Source organism: Arctopsyche grandis, chromosome 7 (assembly GCF_051622035.1).
Source record: "Arctopsyche grandis isolate Sample6627 chromosome 7, ASM5162203v2, whole genome shotgun sequence".
Taxonomy (NCBI): domain Eukaryota; kingdom Metazoa; phylum Arthropoda; class Insecta; order Trichoptera; family Hydropsychidae; genus Arctopsyche; species Arctopsyche grandis.
The window spans coordinates 20103823-20115430 of record NC_135361.1 but is presented as its reverse complement, the minus strand read 5'-3'; the positions used below and the strand labels follow the sequence as shown (position 1 = coordinate 20115430).

Here is an 11608-nt window from a genome sequence, read left to right as displayed (position 1 = left end):
GGACAATCGCAACCGCACAGACTAAGTATGTCAGCATTTTTACATGTACAAAACTATATATAGAAAACACCTTGATAATTTTCATTGGAAGTAAATTTAGGTATTAACCTCAGTCCACATATTTTCATTGCTTCTTCTTGAAGATGTTTGGGGCATACACGAACGTCGCATATTTCTAAACTGTCTTTGTGTCTCCAACTGTCTCCAAATTCCTCCGTTGATAGAGCTTGAACTCCATCTGGCTTACGTCTATCGTCTTCTTGCTTTCCATTATAAAATCCACACAAACCATCAACTCGACCGTATAAATGACCAGAAACCTACAAAAATACATGTTAACCATTCCCAAAAATAACAATTCTAACACCTGATATCAATTTACTTACTCCAAGTTTAACGTTTCCTTCATGATCGTAAATAACCCAATAACCATACTGGGTAGAAACAAAGAACAGACTGTTACCGAGCTTAGAAATAACAAACGTATTCGTCTGCATACCAATCTTTCGGGTTTGATCGATGGTGTACAAGTATCCATTGAATTCCACACTCAAGTCGGGTCTGAATTTGATGTGATCTGTGTCTTGAGATATTTCGATTTCGTTGATGCACACTTTAGCATCACAGTTCTTTTGCACTGCAAAAAATATTTTCAATTAATAGAACTATGTATAACCGCTTATAGTCTCCGTTCTAACAACTTGCTTTTACTCGAGACTCGTTTTCTCAACCTTTCGTCTGCTTAAACAGGAGTTTATATATCGTATACAAAAATATTTTTTTGTATACATGTACAAATATAACATACAAGACATATTATGACCATTCATAGATTTTTAAACTATTAACACACCTTTAAAATATTTCAAAAAACGTTTAAAAGTCAATTCTTACTATATTTTTTTAATGCTTAATGTTTATCTCGTAAAATAAGCATTTCACTATGTAAAACATTTTTGTATGTGTTTTTACTTTATCTATGTACGTAGTAACAATAGAAGAAGTTTTGTGATCATGCGAAAATTCGAACTCGAGATTTTGACTGATTCAAACTCAGAATCAATCACTGATCACGTTTTAATGATCTAGAAAAAATGTGTGTGTGTGTCTGTGTATTTTGGGGATTTTTTGAACACCGTTAGTCCTTTCGAACTGAAACTTAATATCGGTTACTGAAATTTTTATCGACACGACGTAAATTTTTTTCTAATTTTTAAGTTGACCGGAAATGGTACCTCCCCTTATAGGTGTCCTCTTTTTTTTAAGTTTTTGAATTCAATTATCTTCCAAACCACTAACTAAATTGGACTGAAATTTGTTTACATATAATAGAAATATTAATCTTTATAACCTTACATTTTTTAAATATTTTTATCTGAACCGGAAGTAGTACTTTTACTCTAAAGAATCGAGGTTTTTATGTTTTTCTCAGAAACCTTTTGGTTTATTGAACTGAAATTTCATATCTAGAAGTTTAAGCTTAATACCAAGTTATTTATAAAATTTAGTAAGCATTTGTCAACCGGAAGTGGCAGTTTATTTTTTATATATACAAACTCGACTGAAAAATACTCGACTGACGAAATACACCGAAAACGTTGGAAAACGAGTCATGAGATATTGCAAGCTGGTGGAATGAGGTAGTCTCCACTATAAAAGCATTATACATATATGTATAATACATACCTGATACGTCCCATAAATTGTCATCTGCGTCTCTGGCCAAAATATGGTTGCATATATCGTATTGATATTCAGTGCCATCGAATGTATTGAAACTGCGACAGGTCACATTGCACACTTTATCTGGACGGGGTGGTGGTGAACAGGTGTATCTAAAAAACATCAGTAATACACAATTAAAATCATGGATACATGATTGAAGTCAATGAAGCAATTTGAAAATATTACTTTGGACAGTCATATTCATCAAGTTCTTTGTTGTCCAACTTGAGAATATAATCAGTTGGACATTTTGGAGGTGGACACGGGGGCAAAGTCGGTTTTACGCCGGGAACTGGAAGACCGGGCATAGGACGAGTCAAAATACATCGCCATTGGTCACACTCTTTCGGCTTAACTTCCAATGCCTTCACTGGTTTCCCTAATGTTTTTCTTCGATTAGGTGTTTCCAATTGATATTTCGTTTTAATTCCTGCGAATATACATTCACAAAACGGTTAATAACCAGTACTCTGATATACAATACATATAATTTTATAATTTCTTATACATACATATGTATGCTCATGTTCATGAAAATCGAATATAAAATAGACAATTACCTTGGGTACCTCTAGTATTTCCAGTTTTAGTTCCACCTTTATAATAACGCATGTAACTTTGCTTCGCAGCACTGATAGATTCACCAAATAGTGAATCTGATACTATTGGACTCTCCTCTGACATATCATACTTTTTAATAGCCGCTTTTTTCTTAATTACTGATTTATATCCTTTTGGACAGTGTGGTACAGGACATTGTTTTTCTATTGATAAATGTAATTAAACAGTGTTAAAATACATATGTTGTAATAAATATATTATATTTGTGTATATGATTGGATTCAATAAAAAAAAAACACGTTTGCGAATACAATGGATGAAAGTTGCCTAAAGTAATATCATAAAAAGACTGAAACACTATCAGATTATTCTAGTAATGTATTAATAAATGGAATTTGGCAGTGAACCATTGATATACCTTCTTCTGTCGGTATTGTGGTAAATTCTGTTATTGAAAGTTCATTTGTGGTAGATTCTTCACAACCAGTTTCATCATCTGGACAATCTTTAACACCATTACACCATAGCTCTTCTGATATGCAAATATCACTCGACGGACAGATTATTTGCCCAGTCGGACACGGAACACAAGAACAATCACAACTGACGGTAGTAGAACGAATCAATCCCTACAAAACGACATAGTTTAGCAGAAGTGATTTAAACAATTTGAAAAATCTATATATTTTTCACCGAAGCTTAATTACCGATTCACAATCTGGACATGTTTTTTTATTGCAATGCGGAACTCCACCTAATTTGCACGTACACTCTTGACAATCCTCTGTCTCATATGTTGCACCGATTTCATACCTAGTAGCAATATTTTAAATAGCGCATACAAATAATTTAACGAAAAGGTAACTAAATAAAATTCGAACTTACTTCACATGATCTACAACACAAGGACACTCCAAAAGCAAAACGCATTTATGCCCATCAAATGCTTTCGGAGCGGTACAATCACAACCCTCCTCAGGAATATTAACACCTTTACAAGTATCGCACGATTCATCAATTTCGACTTCAGGACCGATTGTGAAATCTAGAACAGCTTCATTTGCCTCCACTGAAAAAAAAATCAATTATTACTCGGGTGTTTGTATGTATATCATTATATATGTATGTAAAATTTAAGCGACTGACCTATCGGATATGGTAAGAAGCATCCGAGGGGTTCGATTCTCATTTGAATGTTGTCTTTCCATTTCATCGGTAACACTTTGATATATTTACCTTGTATTGGGATGTCGAAGTAATTTGTAACTTCAGTATTTTTGTCAAAATTGCCGGGGAACACTTTTTCTTCTTTCTTTTCGTTCAAAATTGTATTCCAATTCGTACTATCTGGTGAATATTGAACAGTGTAAGCTGTTACCCAGCCTTTAGGTCCACCTTTCGATTTGATCCCAGTCAAATTTCTGGGTCCCATGAAGTTGATCTAAAAAATGATAATATTTCATATATACGTAGATATTTTATAATATCAAAATCTTGCCAGAAACTAAAAAAAAAATCTTTAATGGGGATTTCTATACCCCAAACCTATAATTGGGAGCTAAAAGCTCTGCCACCTGAATCATCCCCTAAATTAGAATTTATTAAAGACATGCTATTAGTACCATAAAAATTAATATATACCTTAATCCATTCTCCGGGCGAGTTTGATAGTGGTTGCCATGCATCAGCTTGCATAAGACTAAGTTCATCAATCGAATTTGTAGGTTTGTGAGAACTTACAGTAATAGAATTTACTGGAATAACTTTTTCACCAATACCCATTGGATCAACACATTTCTTAGTAATCTAAAAATAAAACATCGTACATGTATATTTTAAACAAATAAAAGAAATATGCATAATGTACAAATCAATCACCTTTACAGGACTTCCTAGTTCATTATACTGGTTGGTAACGCTTTCAAAAACGTTTTCAATTTCGTTGAATGTTGTACTTTCGTATCTACTACATCCAATCAAATCCAATCGCACAGAAATACTGTCGTGCCATGTCATGGGTTGTATTCTTACGTATTTAGCTTCGAATGGAATAGGAAACATTTGCTTCATCGGTGTTGCACTATCTATCGGACCTCGGAAAACCTAAATTTAAATGAAAAACATGAACAGAAATTCTCCAAAGTGTACACAAATAAAATAAAATAAATTACCATGGGATCTTTTTTCGAATTTACGTATCTGAATTTATGCCCGTCATCACTATACATGACTTTGTAGCTAGTGACGTATTGATCGAATATAGGACTTCCTTGCATTATAACTCCATAAAGTGGTTCTTTACGGTCAAATTTGACTTGTAAATACTGCTTCGTGTTCAAGTCTTTAGGAGACCAACTGCCACCTATAAATTAAAAAATATACAATACATAAAATGAAATAAGAATAATGTATTTCCAAATAACGAAACGTGCGTATTACTGGAGTGTTCGTTGCTCTTTCCGTTCAACTTGGCATATTTCGGTTCAAAGGATGGTCCCATCGAAGAACTTGCAGAGAAAGCTTGATCTCCCATTGGCAACTCGTCATTCCACAAAGCAGATGTATATCTAATGTATGTGTGTAAAAAGTATGCACACAATTAATAATATTTTATACATATGTATGTTCAGGTTAGTCACATGATCCTATTTATGAGTTAAAATAGATAACGGTTTTGATTACCTGTCGGGGAGACATTCGGGAGGAGGTGATGGTTTTGGTCCAATTAGTGACAATCGCCTCTCGTCCATATCATCTGGATTTTCTGTTGGTGAAAACTGTTCTGAAAATATTTCGAATGGACTCAATGTTTTTGATCCAGTAGATATCGGTCGTTCCTCTTCAATATCAATCGAATCCAAACGATCGTCAGTTTTCTCCGTTGTTGAAACATGTGACTTAAACACTCCAAATGGGCCCAAGCCACTACTCATATCAAATCCAGGACCTCCTTCAAAATCGTAACCAACAGGCTTTTCCAACGGTGATAATTCTGATGTTTGCACACACGCTGAACGGTCACAAGAATATTGATTTTGCAAACACTGACAAATTTCGCAATCTGATTCTTTCACTACTTCTCCTGGCTATTATAAAGAAAAAAGATTTTTTTTGGGTTGAGAAAATCAATGATTGATAATTTAATAGAAAGGCTTGGATTAATGGTTTTCAGTAAAATTGTATTAGTTACCGAATTACTAATAAATAAATTTGCATGCCCTTTTTAATACTACATATTGCAATCGTATGTTCACACTAAAACTTTATTACCATGATCGACATATGTATGTATGTACCTTGACAAGTTTTCCTTTGCGCGATGTACAAGTGCAATCTCCTGCAGCGACACAAGTATCCACGTCTCGCCAGAAATATCCATTTTCATCACATTCCACTGCAGATTCTTTTTTACAACCTGGTACACATCCTCTCTCATCAGTCTATATATAAAAATCATAAAAATTACTATTAATGCACATATGTATGTCTTTAGAATTAACGTTTATCAAATCTCTACCAACAACTTACTTCTGCGAAGTAAGTACAGTGCTCTAGAACTACTTGGTAATAAGAGTGACACAGCTTTTTACACGCAACACCACATTCGGACCACACTTCACCAATATCACATTCATGGATTGCTGAAATTCAATCAAAACAATAAGATCAAATTATAATGGATACACTTTTTACACAGATATTATACATATATTTAACAAAATAATAATTCACATGATTTTGTTTTCTTCCCAGGCTTCCTTCCACGTCCACGTGGTTTTTCAGGTAAAACTGTTGTTACTTGTAGTTCTACAAATGTAATAACTCAATGTTTATTAATATTATATACATATATATGTCAATGTACTTATATTTTTTTAATATTTTAACATACATGCATATTAAATACATATTAAGGATACTGATGTATACATATATAGGTACATACCAGTGGCATACAATGAAATTCTCCCTGTTTTTGTCGCACTGCCTTACTTGTGTGTGTGCGAGCAGGATACGAGAAGACTTGGTATGACGTCACCTAGTCCCCTTGTATCCTGCTTGCGCTCACGTAAGTAAGACTGTGCGACAAAAACTGGGAGAATTTCACGGCACGCCACAGATATATACATAGTATGTGTTCGTTAATTCATTTAACATTATTATATTATGTATTAATTCATGAAAATTCACCTCCACACTCTGGTTTTATAACGATGACATTCTTAGCCCAATCACATGTCATAGATTGAGGATTGTAAAGCATATCCTGACCACAACTCTTAATGACCATATCGGGATGCTCTTTAGGACCCATACCTGGAGCACAGTGTATGAATAAAGTACAATTATCAGGATGTTCTTGATGGGGTCTCATTGAATCACAAATAACTTTAGATGGGAGGAATGGTGCTGTTGTTGTAACTATCCCATGTCCTTTAGTAGTTTTCTCATTGAACACATTTACAACATCAACGCTTTTATATTTCATATTTGTTGGAATTTCTGTGCTTTCAGTCTCGTCGGGTTTTTCTAAAAAAATATTCTCATTATTATCGATAGAAACGAACAAACGAAAATTTGTTTGAAAGTGTACAAAATTTACCGCATTCACAATAAACCCTAATTTCAAAATCAGGACAAGGTTTATTTTGAGGTTGTCGACAATATAATCCTTTTTCTAGACTACACTCTGCATTCAATCCAGTTTCTTTTGCTGTCAATTTATCATCGACTGTTCTACATTGAATGGTTTTGATGTCTTGCGATTGACAAATAGCTCCATTGAGAGAATGCTGTGAATATAAACAAAGATATTAATTTTAAAAATGTAAATAAATGTATAGTCCTAGTTATATATGTACGTAACATAAATACCATTTTAAACAATGATGGAAGACTTTCTTTTTCAATTGAATAAGGTTTACTGGAAAGCGACTTAAAGTCTGATGATTTCGCATCTTTCAAATTTTCCGGTATAGATTCGCTTATCCATTGTGTCCACCCTTCTTTGCATTTAGTCTTTTCTTCCATCATTCCACTTTCGGTTGTTGAAAATGGCTGTACAATAATTATTCATCATATAATTATATAATAATACCAAAAGTAATACATATTAATTTTCTTTTGATATTCCTTTATACCGATATAGTAGAGCACGGTTGTCCTTTACAAACTCGTTTTCCACGAGAGCAACGACATGTGTGACAGTCATCTTCTTCCATCACTTCTCCTTCCAAGACAATGCGCCCACCTGGTAGAGTCATACAAGTGGATTTACAGGAAGTACGTGGTACACATTGATCCGCAGTGTTGTTGCTATAAACTTGTCCTGGAGCGCATTTTCGATTTCTTTCACATCCTGAAATGATTGAATTGAATTGAAATGAATGATTGAACAGTGATCAAGTGATTTTTACAAATGCAATATTACATACCTTCTATGCACGTATCTTGAGGACACATAGTAGTAATTTGTGTGTATGTCAATGTATTTTCGCAAGTTTCAACTGGACACGCCGAAACACATGGACTATAGTTGGAACATGTTTCATCACACTGTATTGCTAAAATTTAAATATTCCATATGAAATAGTTCGTAATTTTTAAATATAGTGATTATAACCAATTTCAACTCACGACACATCTGTTGGGATCTCCATTTGATTGGCACTCCTCGTGAAGCACACTCGTGAGCGTATGCCGCCAAAGCTGTACACAAGCATTCACAATCTCCACCTGTTCCACAAGCACAAGTATCTCTTTCACAACGTTCTAAAAAGTCTCCTGGAGGAACTTCTGAGTGACACTGCGAGAACGGATAGCTTTTCAATACCGAACACCGCTGAGTCGACCAAGTTTTTCTTTCCGGGTGTAGAGCGCATGTATCCTAGTAAAATTCAAATTCAAATTAATATCACAGAATGTTTTATACAAACACAACAGTAACTGTACAAATTCCCACCTGCACTTCTTGTGCACGCGGACACTGAGGTTGCAACTTCCACGAATCGCCAAATAGTCTCGCTGAGGCTTCAGTCATACCGCCAGAAGGAGTTTGGAAATCGTCCATTTCATTTTCATTGTAATTACCACACAAGCCTTTCATCTGAATACGAAAATTTAGTCAATTATTACTTCAATGAATGGATTTCAACAATTTTTATTGATCAAACTCACTCTGCCTTTCCATTTCGGATCAGCTTTAACATATACTCTCGTCCCTTTATCCCATTGCAAAACGATACCTAGATGAGGAACTTCTGCGTATATGAATAGACCGGCTTTTCTTATCTTGATCCTATAAAGTTGGTTGGTTAGTTAATTGTTTGGTTATGTATTTAACTTAACAATATATTTTATAATACCTTTTAAGATCATTTACATTTGGCAATGACTTATCTTTTGTAAATGTAATCGATTCCATCGTAGGAGCAACTCCAACTTTCATAGTTATCGATTTAGAACAGGTCACACCTGATGTACCACAAACTTCATTCTACGAAAATAAGTATTATGTTTAAATAGATAAAAATAATAATTTTATTTGCTATCTTTAAATAAAAATCAATCAAATATAACAAGCTACATAGATATAATCACTGGTGTACAGTAAATTTAATAAATAAAATTTGTAAACCTGTATTTCAATATTAAATTTATCGTCATCGCCATCGAGACATCCTTTTGCTAAGAGATAAGTACAAACTCCTTGAAAATCATAATGCCGGCCGTCAAATGTGCGGAAATGAGAATCTCCCCAAGCACTACACACTCCAGCACACGGTCTTTTTTCGCAATTCCATTTTCCTCCATTACATTTACTAAAATCATCGATAATTTATTGTGTATATATACATATTTATTGGATTGTCATAATTTATAGCAAATCCTACCATGTGTTACAATCTTCCTGCATCTGTTGACCATCGGAATAGCTTCTACCACCGTGATGACACGGACAACTCTCGGGTTTGATACACGTCTTAGAAATGCTGTCCAGTACATATCCTTTCTTGCATTGACATCCAGGATGACATTCAGCTACGGTATTTCCTGGATAACCCTCATGCATATTCTAAAAATAACGTTCAAAAATTAAAACGTACGTAGTAATGACTTTAATAAAATTATTTCGATTCAATCGATTTACTTTGCATGTCAATGGCACTACTGGCTCACAAGGTGTAAATTCTTCATTATGGGATGCTCTACATTTATCTTTTATATCGGCTGCTCTTGGATATTCTATGACTTCATTTGCTGTAGCTGGTCTGCATTCCCATTGGGCACCGATACATGTACTAAAAATACAAATAACGTATTTTTAATCATGTATTGTATGTAATAAATTAAAATTAACTACCTAGAAATTATGAAATTCTACCATAATTCTTGTTGTTTTGATCCTGGCCTAACTTCCTTGTATAGAGCAGGGAAATCTAATCCAGCATGTCTGCATGGACAGCTACCAACAGGAATACATTCTCCGAAATCGTCTAACGTCTGTCCTGGTGGACAATTGCAACCTTCTACACACGTCGAATGACAACGAGCTTCATCAGCAGCATCAGCCAAGTCTTCATAAACACCAGACAGATCGTAACAACTTCTCAAGCACGAGTCACCACATACTTGATACGTCTGACCCCCAGGACAATGAATCTCTACAAACAAAATAAATGTTACATTAATTTTAAATTCTAACAAGCTGAAAAGAGGCTAGTAAAAAGCCTTAAATTTTCAACTTTAAATACCGCATTCTTTGACATTGTATCGCCATTGAATCTGAATATCCTTTAGAGCGCATTCTGTAGCATATGCTCCTAAAATCGGACAAAGACAACGATCAATGGGGCCTTCGCATGAACACATATCGTACAGGCAATCTTCATAGTACGGTTCGACGTCTACACTCCAGTTGCAATCTAAAAAATAATAATCACTAGTAATGTAATGGAAATATAATACTAAGTTTACTAAAATGTGACGAATTTCAATTCACCTTCGAAGAGTTGGCTTTTTAATTTTCCACACAATTTTTCAGCGGCGATTTTATTATGTACGTTTACTTCACATGGGTGAGGCTTTTCTTTGCTCGGAGCGTCTTCACATTTTTCTCCGGTTTTCCACTTGTTTGCAAATGGTATTATCGATTGTTCTATGTCACCCTCAGGCGTTAGGAAATCATCTTTTTGGTTTGAATTAAAGGTGCCACACAAACCCTATTTGAAGTGTATGAAAACGTATACAATACATACAATATTTGTTGTAACATCTAACAAATTTTAATTCAACGGTCATTGCTTAAGTAAAAACCGTTTTATAACAACTGATAACAATTTATTGGAACATTTGGCATGAATGTTAACATTCAAACATTTTTGAGATTGGAAAATGAGCTGTGTGATCCTTTTATGGAAAAACTCAGCCGTTTGATTTTTGAAGCAATTGGTGATAGTTTAATGGACATCATCTTCAGTCTATATACACTTTCAAACATTGCTACAATTTTAGGAAGAGATAAAAATCAGATAACGCCAAATCCAGACAGTATGAACAAAGTCCCTACTACTGAAACTTTTTCAAATGTTCTACCGTTTTTTTTTTAATCGGATAACCAATTAGCGGAAATTACGATCAACATGAATGAAATATTGACTTACAGACCAGGTTGCATTGCAAAGCATTAATTTGTATTGTTATTAATATGCAGAAGATTAATGCTTATAAAAATGACTCATATTTTCGATAAACGTTACCTTAGTTTTTCCTTGGAAGGAGGCCGGTGCGTCGATATGAAGTCGGGTCATTCCGTCCCACCAAATTTGTAGTCCCTCTGGCATTTCAACTGAAATTTTTTTCATTGATCAGAAAAATTCATGATTTCTATTTGTATATATTTTATATCTTATGTGTAATATGTACCTTTCAAAAACAAGGAAGACACAATGCTGATTTTCATATCACAAAATCGAATCGGTAACTTTTCCACATCCTTTCCATTAATCACAACGGCTCTACCTTGTTTCAGTTGAACTATCGAATCTCCAGTTCTGATTGAAACAGTTTTAGTACAAGATGCCAATTCATATAAATTTCCAGATGCAGGTAAATTCATTGCCTGAAAATTAGTTTTACATTTTTAGTAATTAGAGGTTGCAATTTACGTATAGCTGTATGTGGTTACTTTTCCTTAAAACATTAACATAGATTGAATCGTAAATAATTAAAAATAAATCTCAATTGAATAATGTCAAATTAAATTCATAATAATAAATAATTATATTTTTTTACTTTTAATTTTTAACTAATTATATTTATT

General features: G+C 34.0%; 1 protein-coding gene across 1 annotated transcript in view; it reads right to left on the bottom strand.

Annotated features, from left to right (window-relative positions):
• Nucleotides 1-11608, bottom strand: part of Hml (hemolectin) — a 37327-nt gene that overhangs the window by 17456 nt on the left and 8263 nt on the right. The window contains exons 17-50 of the mRNA XM_077434649.1: nucleotides 11212-11407; nucleotides 11046-11134; nucleotides 10289-10508; nucleotides 10041-10211; nucleotides 9671-9950; nucleotides 9437-9587; nucleotides 9180-9361; nucleotides 8924-9107; nucleotides 8652-8782; nucleotides 8464-8584; nucleotides 8249-8392; nucleotides 7924-8173; nucleotides 7722-7850; nucleotides 7428-7645; nucleotides 7162-7344; nucleotides 6890-7079; nucleotides 6478-6816; nucleotides 6019-6093; nucleotides 5815-5927; nucleotides 5583-5726; nucleotides 4969-5372; nucleotides 4726-4853; nucleotides 4458-4648; nucleotides 4165-4389; nucleotides 3928-4092; nucleotides 3433-3727; nucleotides 3172-3355; nucleotides 2994-3099; nucleotides 2705-2915; nucleotides 2286-2489; nucleotides 1912-2155; nucleotides 1687-1835; nucleotides 387-637; nucleotides 109-320 (exon numbers count right to left, since the gene is read on the bottom strand). Of these exons, the coding sequence (XP_077290775.1) occupies nucleotides 109-320; nucleotides 387-637; nucleotides 1687-1835; nucleotides 1912-2155; nucleotides 2286-2489; nucleotides 2705-2915; nucleotides 2994-3099; nucleotides 3172-3355; nucleotides 3433-3727; nucleotides 3928-4092; nucleotides 4165-4389; nucleotides 4458-4648; nucleotides 4726-4853; nucleotides 4969-5372; nucleotides 5583-5726; nucleotides 5815-5927; nucleotides 6019-6093; nucleotides 6478-6816; nucleotides 6890-7079; nucleotides 7162-7344; nucleotides 7428-7645; nucleotides 7722-7850; nucleotides 7924-8173; nucleotides 8249-8392; nucleotides 8464-8584; nucleotides 8652-8782; nucleotides 8924-9107; nucleotides 9180-9361; nucleotides 9437-9587; nucleotides 9671-9950; nucleotides 10041-10211; nucleotides 10289-10508; nucleotides 11046-11134; nucleotides 11212-11407 (6479 nt within the window). The remainder of the gene's footprint in view (nucleotides 1-108; nucleotides 321-386; nucleotides 638-1686; nucleotides 1836-1911; nucleotides 2156-2285; nucleotides 2490-2704; nucleotides 2916-2993; nucleotides 3100-3171; nucleotides 3356-3432; nucleotides 3728-3927; nucleotides 4093-4164; nucleotides 4390-4457; nucleotides 4649-4725; nucleotides 4854-4968; nucleotides 5373-5582; nucleotides 5727-5814; nucleotides 5928-6018; nucleotides 6094-6477; nucleotides 6817-6889; nucleotides 7080-7161; nucleotides 7345-7427; nucleotides 7646-7721; nucleotides 7851-7923; nucleotides 8174-8248; nucleotides 8393-8463; nucleotides 8585-8651; nucleotides 8783-8923; nucleotides 9108-9179; nucleotides 9362-9436; nucleotides 9588-9670; nucleotides 9951-10040; nucleotides 10212-10288; nucleotides 10509-11045; nucleotides 11135-11211; nucleotides 11408-11608) is intronic.